Below are 21,508 nucleotides of genomic sequence, written 5' to 3'. Positions count from 1 at the left end.
AACCACTGTATTCAGAGGTGATCTATCAAACCCAAAATAACCTTTTTGGTGCTGCATAGAGACAGCACCAGCTGATACAAACCTGCTAAAAATCCACCATACCAAAAGGTAGAGATTAAGTTTTCAGTATTAAGTGAGAATCCTCCAGGTTTCCACAGCACTGGAAGGCTCTGACTATATTTCTGGAAAAAGCCTTTTTCTGAGACAGATACTTCAGTTTGTAGCAGAAGGAAGAAAGAAAGGGGTGCAGCTCAGTTTTACACTCCACACTCAGTCTTCAATTCCCAAATGGACCTGAAGAAGCAGATCCTGCCATCTGAGATGGAAACCTAAACATGAAGTTTGTCTTTATTTCTCAGCAGAATTCTCTCACTACTCCTCCTCTTCTGTTCCTTGTCATAACATTCAGAGTTTCTGAGTTTGTTCTGTTCTCTTATCGCTGTTGTTCTAAATAAGCATGATAGTGAGCTAAAACAGCACCTCCCTTCTTTAGCAACTACTTTCCACACTCATGAACAATCCCAGAAATCCCTTGCAGCATAATACAGTGAGAGAAAACCAACTCTGCCAGTGTTACTTGGTGTAGATGCAACCAGAAGAGAGGGCAGTGAAAAGAAACCCTGAATTAGCTCAAGCCTTGTCTGCTTTAAGCCTCAGCTTGTCAAGTGTAATGCCAATACTACAGTTGTCACAGGCATCAAGAGTTAACAGATGTTTTAAAAAATATGCCTTTAATTTTTGTAAATTGCTCTGAAAAGCAATAAATAAAGAGGTTTTTAAAATTTCTACTTGCCTTTTTGTAAATAAAAATGTTTCCCCCATGAGTAGAAAACCTATCACAAACACAGCTTGAAATGCTGAAGGATTATTTTTAGCCACCAATTAAAGAAGTTCTGTATGTCATATGAGGTATTAACTATGTGTCCCCATCATCTTTAAATTGCACTCTCAGATAATCCAACATCACAGACACCAATTAGCCATGTATTTAGTTTCAAACCCTTTTGTGTAAACTGCAATTTCTTCCACACCAGTTCATTCAGAAATAATACCAATTAACTCAGTAGAATCCCACAAATTATAATGGCCACATAAATTACGAAGGCTGTAGGATTAGAATAAGGCCTTGCTATCTTTGAAGTCTGCTTTTCCTGGTATCTACTCAACATGTTCATTTCACTGAATCTGCAAGAATTGTAAGCAATTTGGTAACAAAATGGAACTAGAGTAGGACGTGCTGTCTGCCAGTTACTTAGTGAAGGGAAAGTCTGGCAGCTTTGTGGGCACGAGTCTCTTGGGGTTATTGGCTTATGTGAATAAAGAAAGTAGCTCTTGACTTTATTTTTTACTATTGATTTAGAGCCTTTCCCAAAGAAAGAGAGTGAATTCCACCCCATCCTTGCATGGGTATGGGGGTAGGAGCAACTGTTTGAATCATTACAACTGCACTAATTGAAACCTGGAGCCAAATTTACGTGAAGAACTTTCACAGATGAGGCTAATGAGTTGTGCCTACATCAATGCCCACAGCAAAGAAGATTGTAGAATCACTCATGGCTTGCAGTTTGGGTTCTCTGCGCCCACACAAGAAATGCCTCCTCAGCAACAACTGTGTGTTCCTAAAGTGTAGTAAACTGGCACTTCAGCAGCAGATGCTGGTGAAAAATTATTTCAGTCATTTATTCTAATTGATTTAAGATCTCATGTGTCTTCTGACAAGCATAAAAACCTTTTAAAGTCATACAAACAAGAGACCCAACAATCCTAAATACATAGTCCACGGTACAATAAAATGAAATCAACACACAGTAGGGATTATCCTTTTTATTTTCTTAAGAAATGGATCAATGAAATCACTGTGCTCCAGGAACACACTAAAAAAAAATTAATAGGATTTTTACACCAGGTAGCCTTCCCCTTAACAAATTTTCACATTGCTTATAATAATGCAGATTGGGCCTGGAATAATAGAAACATGAGTCCAGTGCAACCCCAGAGCTATGTGATAGCAAGTACATTCACAAACCCACCCCCCCCCGCAATTCCTCAGAACACCTGCAGAATCCCACTTCTACGTCTAGCTAAAAATATTCTTGTCAAAATAGAAAAAGATTTTTCTACAAAAATTTTGGGGGAAGTCATGACACTTCATGTAAATTGCTTTGCAGACAACTAAGTACGATGATCAATCTTCCCGAGACTTTCCGTTCCATGATTTCACCCGGATTTTCACCCGTTCCTAAAAATAGTCCAACATTGCCACCATGTGGTCAGGGATGGGCACGTTCACCGGGACAGCTGCACGGAGAAAATCCAGGGCAAATACCCAGTCAATGAATGACTACACTGCAAGTAAAAAAAGGGAAACTGGATCCCTAGAACCGAGTCCTTATGCAGGGAAACCAATTCTAAGCGTGGACCAAGATAACAAAAATAATTTAAGATATTTTGTGATTAAGTCTTCAGTATTGTGACGCTCCCTTCGCTAAAGGCACAATCCATTTCCGCTCTTTTCTTCCTCAGTACAGCATCTCTTTGCCAACGAGCAAAATCCACGTGTATGCAACATGCCCAAGACCATTCATTTCTTCAAACATAAACATACTTGAAAATTTTGAAATCTTTTTTTCCTGGAGTTCAGGAAGCAATGGAAATTGAATTAAAAAAAAAAAAATCATCTTTCACATAGACTTCTTCATCGCCGCCTTCCTCACACTGAAGAGATATGCTTCATAAATAATATTCAAGAAGTTGTCATCATTCTGAAAAAAACAAAACAGGTAGTTGTTAGCAGCACAGGCACTTGGAGTAAAGAGATTAGAAGGTCATTTATTGCATTTTATGGACCAGATACTTTCCAGCCTTACTGTGTTTTAAAAAGCCAGCAACAGGAAGGCTATTTCCTTTACGTAAAAATACATATTATTTCCCAGCCTTGCCAGCAGCCTTACAAGAACTGGACGTGATTGTATCTCAGCAAGTAGCAATGAGTACACAGAGAATAAGTTTTCCAGACTCATCATGGATTTATTCTTGCATGATAACCCAGTGACAGTACAACCCTGTAATTCCTTCTCTTTACCAGCACTGACCTAGGGATTTCCTTAAACTGTGTCCTCCGTCAGGTCAGTCATAATTCCAAACATGTCTAAAGGAACAGTGAAACACCCTGGGTCTTGATCCCATACTAAATCCTACCTGGGCAAATCCTTGCATCTTGTTTAGCTCTTTTAGGCTTAACACTCCTAACAGATGCTGCTCCTTTTGCTCTGCTGCTTAACTTTTTCCTTCTGAAGAACAATTTGCAAGAATGAGTCAACCCACATTAAGAAAGAATATTATAAGTAGCTCACATAAACATATGAGGATAATTACAATCAAGATGATATTTGTGGAAAATCAGGAGCATCCAAGATTGTTGTTTTATATAATGGAAAATGACAGCTAACAAATTGGCAGTAAATAATTTCCAGGTAACTCAGTTAATCCTAACTACCACCAAGAAAAGCAGGGTTAAATACATATTTTACAAGTACAGAGTTACAGAGGGTAAACCCCAATTTTCCTTGACTAGTTTCCTTTTTAATTTTATATATGCTATCCAGATACTCAAAGTATGTAAAGGCAGGATAATGAGATTTTGTTTTTAATCCCAAAATAAAAATACAGGGAAAAATGAGAAAAGCCTCTAATTTGTTAAAGATACTATTTTCTTCCTGAGTTTATAATATAAATAGCGTTTTAAGTAACTTCAACATTCCAATAACTTTTAATTTTATTCCAAAGCCATACAGGCACATAGATTTGGCCTACAAAGTGGACCCTTAAACCTGTGTCTCTGTGTCTTGTGTTTTGTAGGCAGGTCTTTCGTTATGTAATGTCTCCTCAACTTCTACTCCTCAGATATTCATCACATGGCAAGTTAAGGAAAAAAATATTCATAATTATACATCATCCCAGAGCAGTAAGCAAGCATCTCATAATGTTGTTAATGCTTTGTCACAGTCAAACCTGAAAAACTGCAGCAAAAGGAATTTTATTCAGTGTCATCCTCCAGTTCAAATGCTAAGCTGAACTAGTATATATTCATGTTATCTAACCCATAGTTTAAAGTTGCTCACACTCATCCTGCAATTTTAATTTCCCTTCTGAATTCCTCTTACTGCTTATACGCATCTCTGAAATTTTTGGCAGCTGGGATAATCACCCATTATTTATCCTTAGCTAAAAATATAATAGATGTCTCTCTGGCTCACAGGCTGACCTTACAAAGCTTTCATTCATTTTGTTCTTTTCCATCAAAATTATTATCTTTCCTGAACCCAAAATCAGACACATTAATCAAAATGCAGTTGAACCACCAGTGTGCAAGCAGAAGCTCTCACATCCCCAGCCTATGCCATGGTGCCTTGTTACTAGGCAGCCACAGGGAGCACAACTTCCAACATATATTTTAATTATTCATTCAGCCTCTAGACAGACACAACTGATTAGAGGGTGCTTATACCAAAATGGGCATCAGGATTTTAAGCAAAGTGGGAGAATCCCTGGTGCTTTACCTGGATCAGGTGTAGAAGTGTTTCCTGCAGCTGCATCTTTGTCATGGAGGTGCTGTTGGCCACAGCTGGCTCTGGGGTTTGCAGAGGCAGGAGAAGGTTGGCTGAGCTGGCAGCAGGGTCTTGGCTGGCCCCTGCCAACCGCCCACTGTCACTGGCTTTTGGTGGAGCAGGTGTGGACTGAGTGAACACCATCGGGGACATCAGCAGGGTAGGAGTCACAGTGGCAGGAATGCGTTGAGGTGAGATTACCTGTCCATACAAAAATAAAGTCATCAATTAAACCTATCCACTTAATTCTGTGGGGGAATGGAGACAATGAAAACTGCAGAGAAGTTGGCAACAGGCACAAAGACTGCTGGAGATCGATACAATGATCTAAAACTCCGGCTCAAGACCACCTATATATGGTCTATTTTCAGGTTAAAAGGTCTTCCATCCAACTTGACATTGCAGCAATGGATTCAAATGTGATTAAATCTATCTGATAGGCACATGATCTTAGGACAAGAGCATCTTATTACAGAAATCAGACCACTATTAAATATCAGTACTTAGAGAATGCAGCTGTAAAGTCTTCTACACAGGGACAGTAAGTCAGTAAGTTTAATCTTTGATAATATACTTACATGCAACTATTACTACTAAAGACTGATCTTTGTACCTAGAAAGTATTTTTTACACTAGAAAGTATTTTCCAATTAAAATTTTCACATTACTTTATAGATATATATATGCATATATTTTATCTTCTCATTTTCTTAAGGAGAATGGAAAAAATCCAGAGATTAAGTGATTTATCTAAGAGTCACAGTGATATGGTGGCACTGTCAGAAACAGAACTCCTAACCAACACAGAGTTGCCAAAACCAAAGTGACCCTCAAAGAGAATGAAAGCCTTGATGCTGCAGCAGTTCTGCAAGTTCACTCAGTATCCTAACTATGGCAACCTGCAAAGATGGGTGTCAAATAATTTTTAATTTCAAAATTTGCAATGCATCTTGGAGCTGTGAAACATGTGGGATTAGCAAATACTACCAGATGTAACATACAACATAACAAAGTTAATTCACTCGGATTGTAGATATTAGGCCTCTCTCCAGGTAATTCTAATAATGAATCTTAATTCTTAACAGCCATCTTCTTGCTATTCATGTATCCAACCTTCTGCTCAAAGAACAGAAAATACAAACTAATTGATACGAGCTCACCGAAGCTCCTTCCTTTTGAACTGGAACATGATTTATTGCTATTATATAAAGGTGAAAAGCTACTGAATCACTTCATTCTGTGTCCTGGGTTACATTTCAGTTTTGAAGAAAAATTAAAATTAAGAAAATACTACTGAGGCTGCTCCCCTAGGTATGCAAACCCCACATAATTTAATATTAAAGAACATTCCTATTTTTGTAGCTGGTCTCACTCCCAGTTATGATCATTCTACCCAAGAAATTCTTGAACAATGTTAGTGAGACCAAAACACTAAAAGAAATAGAAAGAAATGAGGACAGTTCTCATGCTGTTTTACAGAAAATTTAAGGAAGCAGAAAGACTAGGGGTTAGGAAAGACTCATGGATATTAGAGAGCATGCAATATGCACCGAATGCAAAAACCTCCCCTACTTTTTCAATATTTACCCAGTTAGGTAAATATTGTTTCTGTTTCTCAAATAGAGGGCACTACTTCAAAACTCTTGACCTGCAGCTTTTTTCCAACCCCAATGTCATGTAATCATAACAGTGATCATCAGACCTTGTGTTACAAGCTCCTGAATGAGCAGAGGTTTCACTAACTCGCTGTAGGTTTGCTCCAAACAGTCAGGTAGTGCTTATGTTTGCTCACCTCTGCTTGAAAATCAACACTGAATTTAGAAGAAAAGCAATGTGAGTCCAAAGTGACATCCCCCTGTGGAGCGAGACCTTCGCAGTGGGCACAGATGTTCTCCTGTAAGTGAGAGGATTCTTCTCCTGCCTCTGGAACACTGACTGTCCCCAGACACTTATCATAATTTCTGCTCTACTCATCCATGCTGCTGAAGTAACTTCTCTTTAATTTACCTCCAGCAAATTTGGCAGGGTTTGCTTAAACAAGATGACTCTCCCTAATGTGATTTAAAGAATGGATATACAAACTGCTCTGCAAGGGCAGAAACCTCCCGCAAAGGGAAGGTTGGGAGCAGCTGGAGGAGATAATCTGTCCCACTGACATGGCTGAATCTACCACAGACTGTGTCAGACCTTAGATAATGCATCCCTCGAAATCAAAAGACATTTTTCTCTAGAGTCCAAGGCAAATAAACAAAACCTGAGACAAACTGCCCTCTTAGTAACATGCAATGTCTCCTGTCAAACATGGACACACGCTGTGGTTTAAAAGACATGAGAAGAATTATGTCTTCTCAGTATAGAAGTGCTTTTGGTAGGACTTGCCAAGCATATGGAAACTATATGGAATGAGCAATATTGCCATCTACTGGTGACACAGCCAACATCTACAGGTCAGTGCAGAACTTCAAACACTTGGGTCAGAAGAACAGAAAACATGCAACTCTTTTTTTCAGTGCATAGCATTTGTGTCTCTACACAATATTAAAATGTATTTTTTGCTAAGTGTTCATGCTCAAAACTTCTCTCATATAACAAACTTTTACATAAACCACATGGGTTGTTTTTTGGTTTTTGTTTTTTAATATAAAGGAAAATTTTCATTTCAGATTCAGTTCAGATCACCTTGAGTCATTGGGACAAATGACACCCACCAAAAAATGGGATGCTGATCTTGGCATTAATTGCAATTCCTATAACACCATACTTTTGAAGAAAGCACTGAAAATGCTCTGTAGGGACATTAACAGCCTTTGGACTGATCTTACAGCTTTGAGTCACAAGTCATAACAGCCCTTCCAAAATTCTGTTGATCGACTTCTTTCCCACAGAACCTAACTTGAATTGCTTGTTCACCCGGCCTCTACTAAATTATCTCCAGCTTTATCAGGTCAACACTTAAATCTCTGAGTCACTAAGAGTAGGAGTCTACCATCAACTGTGCAGCAATGAAATAAGAACAATGAGAAAAGTGCAAAACAATTGTTGCAGTATGTAGTATTCCTCCTCTGAAGCCCAAGTGCTCCCTAAGATATCAGTCTGATATTCTGCCTGGCTGCTGGCAGATAGATGACATGGTAGCTGGCAAATTCACATAACACCATGAGCTAAGGAATGCACCAGATCTCCTGTAATGCAAACTGATACCTCTGTTGCTCCTGCGTGAGCAGAATCCCACGTGCACCAGGTGCTCCTCTGGAACATTGGAACATCAACACCCAGTGGGTGCTGTGAGCCTGCAACAGTTTTTAGTGGCATTACTTAAAACTGAGAACATCTAATCTAAGAATGGCCCAAGAACTTTAAATGCAGTTAATTAAAATAAAGCTGGTTACAATGCTAACATGGTTTTGTCCTTCAAGTTCAATTTAGAATATTTAATTGATGTTTAGCTACAGAACCTTAAATTAATTTTTGAAACAAGTTTAATGCACATATTTGCATTCCTCCTGTGCATTTACAATCTCCTGCTGGAACTGCAGTCAGGACAAAGGAGAGGCAATGGTGTGATGCTCACACCAAGGATTCAAGATACCATGCACATACTCAGACGATGTAACGCCATGTACAAAATACACTCTTGACAGAAAAATGCTCCACGAAATGAGAAAAATGAGCTGCAGGAGAAGTGGCCTTCTGTAGAAAAGATAAATTTATGTCTGGGTTCTTGTAAGCACTTTTAAAACCATAATTCTGATTAACATAAACACTTAAGCACGCATGTATCTATAATCAGGATAACACATGCCTAACACTAAACATATCCTTAAAAGCCCACTGCAGATTAATGCTTTTTTATTGTGTCTTAAGCACATGTTACTCACTGTCTGCATAAGGAATACTTCACAGAATAGGGCTGGCTCCAGACCAGACTGAATGCTTCCAAGTATTATTCTTCGGCTTTTGCTTTTTTCTTCTTTTCTTTTTTTTTTTTCCCCCCTCTTATTTTTTTTGGTAACTGGCCTCTTCCTTTCCATGTGGGAGATCACAGTTCTTATACCATATGGAGATGCAGCAGAAGCCAATTTAAACTTGGACTTGTAATGTGTCAATTGTGGAAAAGACTATTGCTTTCATTTTCTTAGTGCTGCTGATGGATTTAGGGTGTTCCTTTAATATGATTTTTCCAACAACAGACACTGTCCAGATACCTCTGTATTCCTGTCAGACTTTTTCGAATTTGCTCTTTCTGTATGCTGAAGTGTAGCAGAAGAGGCAATACCAAAAGACAAATAATTACAGAGAACAAACCTTTTGCAGCGTTTGTTGTCAGAATCTGCTTTGATCAATTTTGCATGAGCATGTGCAGATGTATTTGTGCCAATTCAATTTCGCTCCAGTGTCTACTCTGCAGGCATGGCAGCACTTAAAGCCTCTGGTCTACTGCAAGGATAATATTATAAAGATTAACGTTGGGTTTAAAAGTTGTTTTCCATCTTGCAGGTTTTTCTTTTTCAAAAGGAGGCATATTTCATGTGGCTAATTCATGGCTTCCAGAGGAACACAGGCTCGCTCCTTCATTTTTAGCCTCCCTGCCTTTGCTTTTTTGGCAATCTGCTGCATGTGAAAGGGGCCATTCCTTCCAGACTGCAGAGCTTTAGGTGTCCTAAACAACAATTAGTCATGTTTTCATTATCATTTTAGTCTATGCATTAAATCTCAAAAGCAATACTAAATGTGTAGGAAGAGCTGCATCCAATAGTGTTTCGACAGCAGCTGTGGCTGTGTCAGCCTGTGAAGCCACTCCTAGACAGTCTCAATCTCCTTGGTCTGCTCACAGCCATGGAAAAGGAGATTGAGAGTCTCAGTTGCTTCCTTTTTTTTTTTTTAAGGTAAACTTGCAGCAATAATCACAGCGAACGAGACTTGGTCCAGAGAAAATTTTTCTTTTCTCACAAGCTAGTGTTCTATCCAAACTCAAGCAGTAAAATTGTTGTAATTGCATTATGTCAGACCTCAGTAATTGCCTTTCAATATTGCAATGAATGCTGGCATTGTTTTCTTTTTCATATATGCACAAAGTCATTAGCCATAGCAGCATCTGTAGGGATTTTTAATTTGAAAAAATATATCAGCATATTTCCTTTTTTCTTATTTATGCCTAATGACTGGCACTTGCCTCATTTCACTTTTACCTTCAAAGCAGGAATGTCTGAAGTACTTATGCTATCAGTACATGTACCAGTGAATCAGACAACTTCTTACATCTAAAGCAGGCAAGTTCCATTCCCAGTGAAAACAAGTGAATTTTTCTGACTATGGATCCTCTTTTTATTCTTTAGTTCTCCACTGGAAAGTCAGAGTTACCATCTGTAAGCAACCGATTCTGAATAATTTTAATGACTAATCCCCCAAAAACTCTTTCACACAGAGATTCAAAATCATGCTGCATTAATTAAGAGAACAAAAATAATGATGGCTATTTGCTATATCAAATTCATCTTCCTCTGACCTCTCTCATGGAATTAGAAAACTTGACCTGTCACAGACTTAGTGACAGATGTGGCCCTTATATTGTTAAATGACTGTTTCAGCCTCTTCACATATAGAACAACTTTCTAGCATAGGGAGGATTCTTGGAGCACATTGAAGTATTCTGTAGTCTTTCATTCAGGCTTTGATAGAAATAGAAAAATAGAATAAAATAGAACAATGGAATCGTTGCAATAGAAAAGCAGCTTTTGAACATTACACTGAAAAGGGGGAATGTTTTTTCAACTGGATAAGTAACTTCCAGACTCAAATACAAGTCCTACTCCAGTGCAACACAAGTCTAGTGGAAGGTCTGTCCACAATAAAGGAAGCTGAAAAGACCTTAGATGCATCCCTAAACAGGACATGTAAAGACATTCTAGTGTAGAAGATCCTTTAGAAAATGAAGTTGTTAAAGACAGTAGTTGTCCAGGATGGGACATTTTGCAATTGCATGTGCTGCTCTTCTGAAGACCAGAAAAAAGTACTCATGAGTGAGATACAGTCTCTTAACATCTGAATTTTTTAAGACACCAATCTGACTTTTAGGATCAAAACCACCAGAATTATGGGGATTTGCTTTTTTGATGGCATTTAGGTACGAGACCTTTTTTCAAAATAATAGATAGCAAACAAAAAAGAATAGCTAATGAATAGCTAGAAGTAACAGGTGTGGGACAAGACAACTAATTCACCAATATACAAACACTTCAGAAAGCTGCTGTTAGAAAACAAGGGACCTTTTAGGCATCTTTAGCAACTGGAATACAGAAGAATGCATATCTACAGAGAGAAAGCTATAACTAATTTTGTAGAAAAAATTATTAAACCCAAAATATTACACTCATTAACCAGCAATGACACACAACAGCCTGAGACTAAATATGGGAACTGAAAAGTAGGTGACTTTTCAAAGGGCCTCTGGAAAAACCCAACCCTGCAGTATTTTTTGGTCATCACTGATGTGCAAGAGATGTGGCCTTCAATACTTACAATACCACATTTTGGTAAATCAGAACTTACCTGATGTTGTTAAAGTATCACCTGCAAAATGAAAGACATGCAACATGCGGTAAGACAGTTACAAGAATATGCTGGCCAAAATGAGGCAAAGACTAACATAATAAATCATCAAGTTTAAAAGACTGCTAGAATTTTGTTTATTTATTTAAAATTTTTAAAGTTCCCATTTACCTGAAAGAGTGCACTCTGTTTTTCTGTACCCGGTGCCTTTTCTATCCAGGAATCCAGTGGTTTCAGTGTATTTGTAGTCTGAGTAACAACAGGAAACTTAGCTGCCAACGTTGGTCTGCTGGATACGTGCAACTGTTGCTCTTGTTGCACTATCTGGAGTTTTTTCAGTAACTCTTGAGGTGAAATCACCCCAGAACTGGCTGTTTGATTGCCAGAGAGAGAAAGTGGCTGTCTGGGAAGTTTGGATTGCTCTTTACCGAGTGTCTGAGCCTCTAAAGTCTGGCCCGGTAGGGACCCGTTGAAATACACCAAAGGTGGCTGGCTCATGTTACTCCCTGTCGCTGCTGGGGCTCCCACAGCAGCAGGAGTCCTGCTGAACACGGAAGCCGTCGAGTTCACAGGTGCTGTCACACCGGGGTCCATTTTTGTCACTGACCCCGACTGACTCTGCAATTTCTGCAGCAAGCTCTGAGTGCCAGCAGCATCCTGAACCACATGAGATGTCGCAATACCGTGAGAGGTCACAGGCTGGAAGAGTCCTGTGAAAGTCTCCCCCGCGGGGTGGATATTGCCGTTTTCACAGAGCCGGTTCTCAGGGAACTCGGCAAGGGGGTGGAGGTCTGTCCCACGCACCATCAGCTTCTGAATGGCGGGGCAGAGCTGCTTCTCTGCAGACGGCGACTGCCTGCTGGGCTCCTCGTAGGACAGCGAACGTACCACACCCTGCCTGACGGGAAGGTTCTCCTGGTGCTGCTTGTTAAGCGGTTCTGAGACATCCTGCTTTCCAAACAGCGCTGTCAGAGACAAGTGCTGGGGTTCAGGATCAGCATTCTGTGAGGGGACAAAGGAAAAGAGTAAGCGTAGTTCCCTCGTGCCTAAGTTGCATTAAGCGGTGACAATATTTAGCCAGTGGTATTCAAGGAAAAGCTGAGAAAACTGCTATGCTCTTTTTTCCCCAAGAGGATTTTTAAGAGTTTTGTCACATAGGAAGGGCAAGAAGACTGCTGCCAAGCTGCTAATGTGGGAGAAAAATCACTGAATCTGAGATATAGCAGTGGCTTTGCTTTAAATATCATGAGAGAGCATTTTCTCTTTCAGCCATCAGTGCAATATTAGTAAGAGACAGAAATCTGCCTGTGTATGAAGTAGGGCTGCTTCTTGTGCACCTGCTGGTCACAGCTGAACTCAGTTTTTAGGATTTGGCAGTGTGATTTGGCTTGAAGATATATTGAGACTTTTCTTTATTTAGATTAAATTATTTTACCTAAAGAAAACACAATAAACACAAAAGCTGTGGTCCAGCAATTGACTAGATAAACTTGTGATCAAAGAAGCATCTAAAATTTGAAAGACTAATATTTCTTTGTGGCATCAGGATAGCATGTCTGTAATTCACGTGCTTCCACATCGTATGGGGGTTGGGGAGCTTTTATAAAACAGATTAGTTGTGCATTAAAATCATTCCTTACAGTGGTTCCATCTCAGATTCCTGCACTGACCTTCCCACTCAAATAAATATTCCTACAGGGTTACTTGATTACAGAAGCACTAGTCAGAAAATACACAGCTCATTTTACCTTGCTTTGCTGAGAGAGTCGTTGATGCTGGTTTTCACTAGGCTTCACTGGAATCGGTTTGATTAGGTTGGGGTTGTTATAGATTGCAGAGGAACTGGTTATTTGTTTTGGCTCTGAGCAGGTCTTACACTGCAACAGAAAAGAAGTATCTTTTAGCAGGTGTGACAATACCCTTTTTCCCCATAGTTCGCAACTGTAGTAAAATACAGACATAAACAGGTATTCAATAACCAAAAATGCTAATTCCAGCACTGATTATGAAGTATCATGCTACTGGAAAAACTATAACAACTGCAACCTAATTTTCTGGAACCACGAGGCATATGAAAAATGAACACTTGATTCCAACATTTCCCTAGTATGAGACCTCCCTCTAATTTAAATCTCAGTACTTTTTTTGATCTTCTGCTTTTCCTGCACTTAACAGAACATAAAATAATTTTTAAAAGCACTTTAGAAACCAAGCAACAGACATGCTTTTCCTGCATCAATAGGCAGCTAGAAGTAGTTCAGATCCATAAAGGATAAATGTGCCCATAAAGAAGATTTAAAATGCTTTTTTTAAAAAGCAGAATTATAACTCAAACTCCTTTACATAAATCTTCAGTTTTTGGGAACTTGGAGGATGCATATACCTGCACAGAAAATTAATGAAAGATTTAATCAATTTGTAAAATCAGTATGTTTCCTTATTAAATATGACAATATTAATAACAAATTTATAAAAAGATGGGCAGAGACAAATAACTAAAAGTGATCAGGGACATGGAATGACTGCCATATGAAAAGGGCATGATTTAATTCAGAGAAAACCCACAGAAAATGCTGCATGAAAGAGATAGAAAAGGAAAAGGTGAATAAGATGCTCCTATTTACACTGTAAAGTATAAGAATATAGTCAATGAAACTAAAAAAAAATTGGGTATACAAAGAATGCTACTGTCAGTAGAAAAGAAAACAGTATATTGGAAGTCATTGTCACTTGATACAATTGAAACCAAAAAACTGGAAAGACTTTGAGAAGAATTATCTAACAAAAAGTTAATTCTATCCAACAATAATATTCACAGTTAATTATCTGAATTTGATGGGCTCTAATTTTACACTGCAGGACAAATGGCTGGGTGAGGAATGATCAATTTTGGTTTCTCATTCTTTCCTCCAAAAAGCCCAGTCTTGTGTGTTACTGGGAACAGAATTCTGGGCTGGGCAGACTATGTGGGCACACAGCAGAGTCACTGCTGTGAGATTATGAAAATGCCAGTGTTCTTTCCAGAACTTTCTGAGACAAACTCCTTGGCTCCTTAGGCTAGGTGAGAAAATAACCCCCACTCTCAAATATACAAAACTCATCATTTAATCGATTTCTGACACCTACTGCAGCAACAAACAAAGACATGCTGGTGCCAGGGCTGCTCAGTAAAGCAGAACCAGAGTTCTCCTGGGGACTTAAGGGGCTCTAGGAGGTCTTGAATGCTTTCTCTGCAACATTTGTCCTCAGGAATCCCAGGCCCCTGAGGCTGGTGAGAAAGTTTGGAGTGATGAAGACTCACTTTGTGAGCATGAAGCCCCTATTTGATCTATACTAAAACAACCAAAGAAGATTTTGTTTTTCAGATTGGACAGATCCTACATGATACTACGTAGACCAAAACTGCACTTCAGCAAGGTTAAATAGCTTTTTTCTCCCAAACTGTTCTCTTTCTAATGATGCTGCTTTTTCTTCAACATACCTCCTTCTTATTGCTATTTTTCAGCATAACCCATATAAGCTTTTTCTTTAACACGGTGGATAACATACTCTTGAATATTTCACAATGAGTTCTGCAGAACTTAAATAATATCCTTATTTCCTTGGGGTATTTTAAAAAGCTTAATTCTTCAGAAACCATAAATACCTTAGATTCCACTGTCATACTCTGCATGATCACAGAACTAAGCACATAAAAATGAGGCGAGAAGCAGCAGAGTTTAACAGAGTTAACATTATATAAGCATTTTTCAGACCAAATTCCTCAGCAAAATGAACATCAGTATACACAAAGGCCTATAGAGAATGACATTGACCTGACTTGGTATCATTGTTGTGATTTAATAACATGGCTACTAGGCTGGTATCAAACACAAAATAGTGCATTGAAGAGAAAAAAAAGCCTATGATGATTTCAAAAGAATCTGTGACTATTGGAGCTCAGAATATAAGGCCATTTTGGCAGATGGGGAGCATGGCCTTGCTGATGAGTAAGTTAGGAGCACCAGCATGACATTTTAAGCAACTGTCAGGTAGACAGGTAAAGAAGGTACCAGATGTCATCATCAACAAACAGAAAAAAGCAGCATGAAAGAAATGTCACCATGCTCTTTAGTGACAGAACTCATCAGCTACAACATTTGACTTTGTCTTGTTCAAAACTATGCTCCTACAAAGGATGCATAAGAAATCAAAAGGTTCTAAGATCAAGCCAAAGAAAGGTTGGGCAACGTTGGAACAAAACGCGGTGAACGCGAATCAAAAAGCGCAAGAACGTCACCGAGGATGTTTTGGTGAGTTTGGTGTAGGCAGAGACACTTGAGGAAAACAGCTGCTCTGTGTTGTGGGATTTCATAGTCTACCTGCAAGACATGAAGCTCAAACTGAGCCAAAGGAAACAGATGATGGATAAGCATGGAAGCTCAGCACTGCAGTTCTCCTGAGGCAAATACCACGTCACATCCCAATCTTATGCTCTGTAGTGAAAACCTGACTGAGACATGTGAGCTACAAAGAACTGACAAGAATAAGGAGGAGATGCTAGAAGGTCTGATACAAGGAAAGAATATCAGCTACAGCTTGATGGAACTTGGAAGAGCTTTGTGAATTGATGTCTGCGCTGAAAGAAATGAAGTGGGCTTTGAAGTCAGAGCTTGAGTGCAGACCTAAAAGGCCGTGGAAAGCGAGGATTTCCACCTACCTGATGTAGTGCAGCCACAAAATGACATTAATGAACAGTCACATGAAGGTGTACAGGGTGCTCAGCAGAAGAGAGTAACTAAAAAGGATAAGAACTGTCTCCCAGAAGAACAGTAGCAGCAAGGCTTTCCAGTCAAAGCTCTGCTTAAGTGAGACACATGGAACCACTTCAGACTGTTTAAGCACAGTAATGTCAACTTTGCATCATCTAGGCTGCCCATGGCAGTGCTCTCAGGGAAGCTAGACCTTCTGGATCCTGCCATCAAGTCTCTCACACAGTCAACAAACCAAAAGCTAAGACACATGAAAACTTTGAAACTACATTCTTGTTTGGTCAGGGCAGTACCAGTGGAACATTTTGCTTAAAACCAGTGAAGATGCAGGCAAAGAACACAAACAGAAGTCCAGAGGTCATGCTTACACACCACCAGAAATTATGTTCTCATCAAATGGTTGGGTGTCCTTAGTAATGAAGAAGGAAGGTTCAGTTATATTGGACACATCAAGCAGAGAAAGGACATCCACTTAATTTGACCTTTACTGAATCAAAGATGGTGTGGTAAGTGGGTAGATGCTGGAGAAGATCTGTGCAGCACAGAGCTAAAACCAGAGCTTGTCCTGCTGTACAAGGCACAATGGTTAAGGAGAAACACATTTTGTCATGCTTTGTTCTGTACCCTCAGAGCTGTTGTACTGTGTATCTCCCTGGCTATCATTATAAGGCCAGTTAACATCACCTTTTCTTGCCAGAGATCAAGAGAAGACAAGTGCATAAGAAGCACAGTTTTCAAAAAATAATCCAGTGATTTAGCATCTTAAAGCTCCATTAAAAACAAAAAAAAGGGAGGAGGGGCCTGTGTATTTTATTTTGCACGTAACCTCTAAATCTTGGGAACAAGATATACCCTTCAAAATCAGTTACACCACTAAAAATTGAACAAATTTTCTTAAAAGAACACCAAGAAAATTGGTGTTCTACCAATACTTTAAAACACCCTCTCCACTGGAACAATACAGAATTCAAAAAGGAGCACAACGTATTTCATAACTGGTTTTAGCACGTCAGCATTTTAATTCATAATACATGCACTGGCAATAAAGCAGATGTCATAAAGCAGCCAAAACATGCTCCAAAATATATTGACATTAAGTACAAAAATGGTTGTCATTGCTTTTATCTATCACACTCTTTTGAAATTTATATTGCTAACAAGACAAGAAATCACACATATCCTGCTCTTAAGAGGTAAGACACTCCTAGTACTCATGTTCCAGATGAAGAGGAAGTTATCATGTTAGTTTTTATTTTCTTGGCAATCCCTTAAATGCACAAAGATTAAAAGATGAAGTAAGAAGCAAGTTTTCAAAAGATCTTATCTGCAAAGGGAAAAGTCCTAAAAGCTGTTATTTAAACAACAGCATTTCCTCTTCTTTGTCTTGATTTTCTGTGTGCTAATGTAGAAATGGAAGGTAAGTTCTTTTAGATTTATTACCTCCTTTTCATAGAATCTGAAGACAGCTTAATATTTTTCCAGTTTTCCATTTACAGTATTTTAAGATTATTTAATGGAAACCTCTTAAACATTTGGTAACATCTCAGATCACACTCTCTAATGCCAACACTAGATAAAGATTCAGTATTAAAACACAGAAAATATACCTGGTTTTGGAAGTGTTTAATTAACTCTGATTTAATACTTTAAATCAGAAAATACAAAGTCCCCAGGCTTCAAAAGAAACTATACCACAACAAAAAGGGCTACATTTCACCATAACTCAAAGAGTTTGCCATTATCTTTCTGAGGATGTTATTCATAGCTACATTTCAGAAAAAAATAAACACACGAAATTTAAAGAGAGAAAAAAAGAGATATATATTTCTAGACTCAGAACACTTATGAGCTTTATTATTGCATGACAGCACATAAGCAGTACAGGAAACAGCAGCAGGAACCTGCAGGCTCTGTAACAATTTGCAGCTTATATATGAATAGTTAAAATTATTAGATTTTTATTCCCCAAAGTAAAACGTTTTTGATTGCTCAATAATAGAGAACATTATTAGTCCATTAGTTACTTCTTTATTTAGAAGCCTCAGAAGACCAAAGAAGCACATGGGCTGAAACCATACTACATTTCAACCTTTTCATTTCCTTCCATTAGTGTCTGAAAGTAGCTAACAACCACAATTAAAAGCAGTAACTTCACTGTCAAAGGCCTCCTCTGAGCGAAGTCATTCGAACAAACCTCAGAAACTGTTACCAGGTGAACACATCACCCAGAAAAAGGGCACAAGGTGCTACTCAATAAGCACAGGAGATCTAAGGATAAAAATGAAAGGCAATTTATACTTGTTTTTACCCTCTACCATTCAACAAATAATCAATCACATACATGTTCTCCTTCCAGAAGTTTTTATTGATGGCATTTATTTCTTTTGAACCCTTAGCAAATTCTGTCAGAACTTTTCTACCAGCTGCTCCACAAAATGAGAGAGCAAACTGTCCAAAAGCAGCTTCGCTTTTGAGTAAATCATTCAAAAAGGAAACAAACCAAAATCAAACCTTTTATGTTTCATAATGTAAAGCAGGAGCATGTTGGCATCATAGCATTGCCCAAAAGAAACATCCTCTTTTCCTAAACAGCAAAGTCTCACCTTGGTATACTCATCTTTGGCCTTGGTAAGCATCCGTAAGATATCCACTTCTTTGTTATTGGCAGAGTTCATAAGCATTGGGGACACTCCTGTTCCTGTGCCCTGCTGTGCTTTGAATTGTTCCTGCTGAGTGAGGCTGAAAGTTGGAGGGGAGAGGAGAGTATACAAGACAAAAAAACCAGATAAAATATAAAAAGTCTAACCACAACTACCGGGCAATGCTTAATTGAAACTCAAATATTCTTGTTTTCCCCATCTACATTAAAGCATGTATTAAAAAGACCTCTATTAAAAGATCTATATAAATCCATAATTTGACATGAGATCAATTTGCTCCCATCTTGAATACACCGGACCATAGAATAAAATTTCTGTAACTGAGTCACAATTTCTATATCCAGAAGGAGCAGGGAATTTATAGTGTTATTCAGTTCTGCTGGTGGTGGAGGATGGCAAACACACACAAATCAGGCATTAACTACTAGCAAATGACCAATTTCCTGCCCCAGCTGTTTTACTATTATTGTAGAATGCTGAGAATTAAAACACGCAGCCAATTGGCTGAGCAACAGGGTATTTTTTATCTATATGAAATACTGCTATTATAAACCACTACATGTGGTTTACATTTGCATGAATCCTCTGAAAACTAGGTTTTATTGTAGTAAATTACCAGTTTGAGAGCACCTAATCACCACCAACTGAAACTTGAGCTAGTTAACTAAAACGAGCTGTCAAAAACCTGGGTTTCCTGGGGTTCATTGCTTATTTCTGTAAATTCATCCCCATCAATTATTTCTTAGGTCACAACTGACTCATTTGAGAGCTGTAGGATATACAGTAAAACCAACAAACCCCACTAAACAAACCCTCACCACTGTCACAGTCAGTGTTTCACAATGTTTTGTCACTGCAAAATGAAAAGCAGCAGGTAGTACTTTAAAAAAGGATATACAGAGGAAACATGAGTACCTTCCCATCCAGTATTTTATCACAAATCCTACCTGGAACATAGCAGTAGGAGAGTCAGAGCACTTTGCTATGAATTGAGATGTGTGAGGATGAGCCCTGTGTGGACTTGTACTGCAGGGCACATAAATGGGCTTTTGGGCACTTGGCAACTTTGCCAATCAAACTTGATGTCACTCCCTCAGCAAGCCTCTGGCTACAGAAGCTGTTAGGACTGAGACAGATGACCTGAAAAGGAGAGTTCCACAGGTCTTTGCACTGTGCTTTGTTAGCACCTAATACTGTCACAGCTTGACTGTACCCACTTCCCGTGGCTTCGCTTGGGATGATAAAGACGTGGCTCTACATCATCCCTCCTCCTGTCCCTTGCAAGATTTGTGATGCAATGATATGTCCAGCCCTGTATACCACAGGAAACTGGAATATCCAATCACTGCCTGTCCCTACCCAGCCCCTTCAGCATATCCTCCACATTATAGCTCTAAAAAATCTAGATTGCATATACTGATAAAATCTGTGAGACTTCAGCTCTTTCCTCCTCCAAGCAAACATTAAATCCTGCAGAACACAGTCATAAGAAAAGGCTCATTGCAAACCAGCCCATAATTAGGCTGCCTGAGGGCAGAGGAGAAGAATGAGCCTTGTCCATCCTGGACACATGAAGAAAGGAGTGAGAGTGGAAAAAACTATCCATGACATTCTTATATTAAAAACCAGCTGAGAATATAGTTCTGTGTGATCTCCAACTTGACTGCAAAACTAAAGCTTCTGTAATATGTATAAAATAACAACATCTTTATGTACATGAAAGTAAGAAATTCAAAGATAATTGAAGTCTTGCTTTATATTCCAAAACCAAAGTGAATTTTGTACATAACACTAAGAAATGAAGAAGCAGGAATTCAATCATGATATACAAACAGGACAAAACCCACAGAAATTGCATTAATATATTATGCCTTCAAGATAGCCTGCACTTACCTTGATTGAAGAAAAAAGGTAACAGTAACACTGAAAAACAAAATCTCCCCAAACTGAAAAATATATTAAACCCCCAAAGAATACAATTCTTCAAAACAGATCTCTGAGTCATCAGGAAATAAATCATATCAACTGTTACACTCGGATGTAGCCGGAAAGCTGCACTACAAATTAGGAAAAAGTATTGCAATACAGTGACTTATTTCTGATCATACAAAATGCAGGCTTGACAATTGCAACAAAGTTTATAAATATAGGTTTAAAGCAGAAAGGTACGATCATTCTAGAAATATAATGTGCATGTATGTACAGAAATACATACATAAAAAAAGCACATAAAAAAGTCTTGGTTACCCATCACTTACTTTTTCATGAGCTCTGCAATTCTTTGGCATTCTTCCTTATCATAAAACCAAATCCCATATATGGACACTGCAAATGCACATCAAACACAAACTATGAGAATCTCCTCAGACAGCAATTCTACCTGGTAGATATTTAAAAGTGACCTGTAAAGAAATTCTAAAATTTATTTCTGTCTTATGTTTTCCCCATCTATAAACAAAAAAAAGACACCTGAGATCCTATAAAAATCAGAAAAGATCAAAGGCACATTTCTAAGCATGTAAATTACAAGCTCTTACATATTCAATAGAGGCAAAGGTATTTGATTCTTTTCTTCAGAACACTAAAGCAGCGGGGTTTTTTTCTTTAAAATCTTTGTCATTTTTTTCAGTTGTCATATCACATCCATTAGACTCCAGTGACTAGCTTACTGCAGGGAGTGTTGCATGCATACATAAGTAGGAAAATCTGTTTAGCTTTCAACAGTGTTCAGGTCTATCCTATCAAAGTTGTTGAAGTAGTAGGAACACAGCTCTGCCTCCCTGTAGATTTCCTATAATGCTGCCCATGATTTTCACCACAACAGGAGTAATTATCTGCAGCCAACCCCAAGATTAGAATTCTATGCATAAGTTTAGATCTTCACCAAAGTAAGGGTCTGCAGCAACAACAGATTTGAATTTACTAGTAGTTCAAGATTTTC

General features: G+C 38.5%; 1 protein-coding gene across 3 annotated transcripts in view; it reads right to left on the bottom strand.

The window, feature by feature from the left end:
• Positions 1-1,809: 1,809 nt before the first annotated feature.
• DCP1B (decapping mRNA 1B) overlaps positions 1,810-21,508 on the bottom strand; it is a 42,897-nt gene continuing 23,198 nt past the window's right edge. For all 3 annotated transcript variants that reach the window (XM_027658579.1, XM_027658597.1, XM_027658588.1), the window contains exons 4-9: positions 20,826-20,892; positions 18,511-18,646; positions 12,905-13,033; positions 11,328-12,158; positions 4,560-4,808; positions 1,810-2,762 (exon numbers count right to left, since the gene is read on the bottom strand). In XM_027658579.1, coding sequence (XP_027514380.1) covers positions 2,682-2,762; positions 4,560-4,808; positions 11,328-12,158; positions 12,905-13,033; positions 18,511-18,646; positions 20,826-20,892 — 1,493 coding nt within the window. In that variant the 3' untranslated portion in view covers positions 1,810-2,681. The remainder of the gene's footprint in view (positions 2,763-4,559; positions 4,809-11,327; positions 12,159-12,904; positions 13,034-18,510; positions 18,647-20,825; positions 20,893-21,508) is intronic.

Source organism: Corapipo altera, unplaced genomic scaffold (assembly GCF_003945725.1).
Source record: "Corapipo altera isolate COAL_440 unplaced genomic scaffold, ASM394572v1 1, whole genome shotgun sequence".
Classification (NCBI taxonomy): domain Eukaryota; kingdom Metazoa; phylum Chordata; class Aves; order Passeriformes; family Pipridae; genus Corapipo; species Corapipo altera.
The sequence above is the reverse complement of the archived record's forward strand: the minus strand, read 5'-3'. Positions and strand labels throughout refer to the sequence as shown.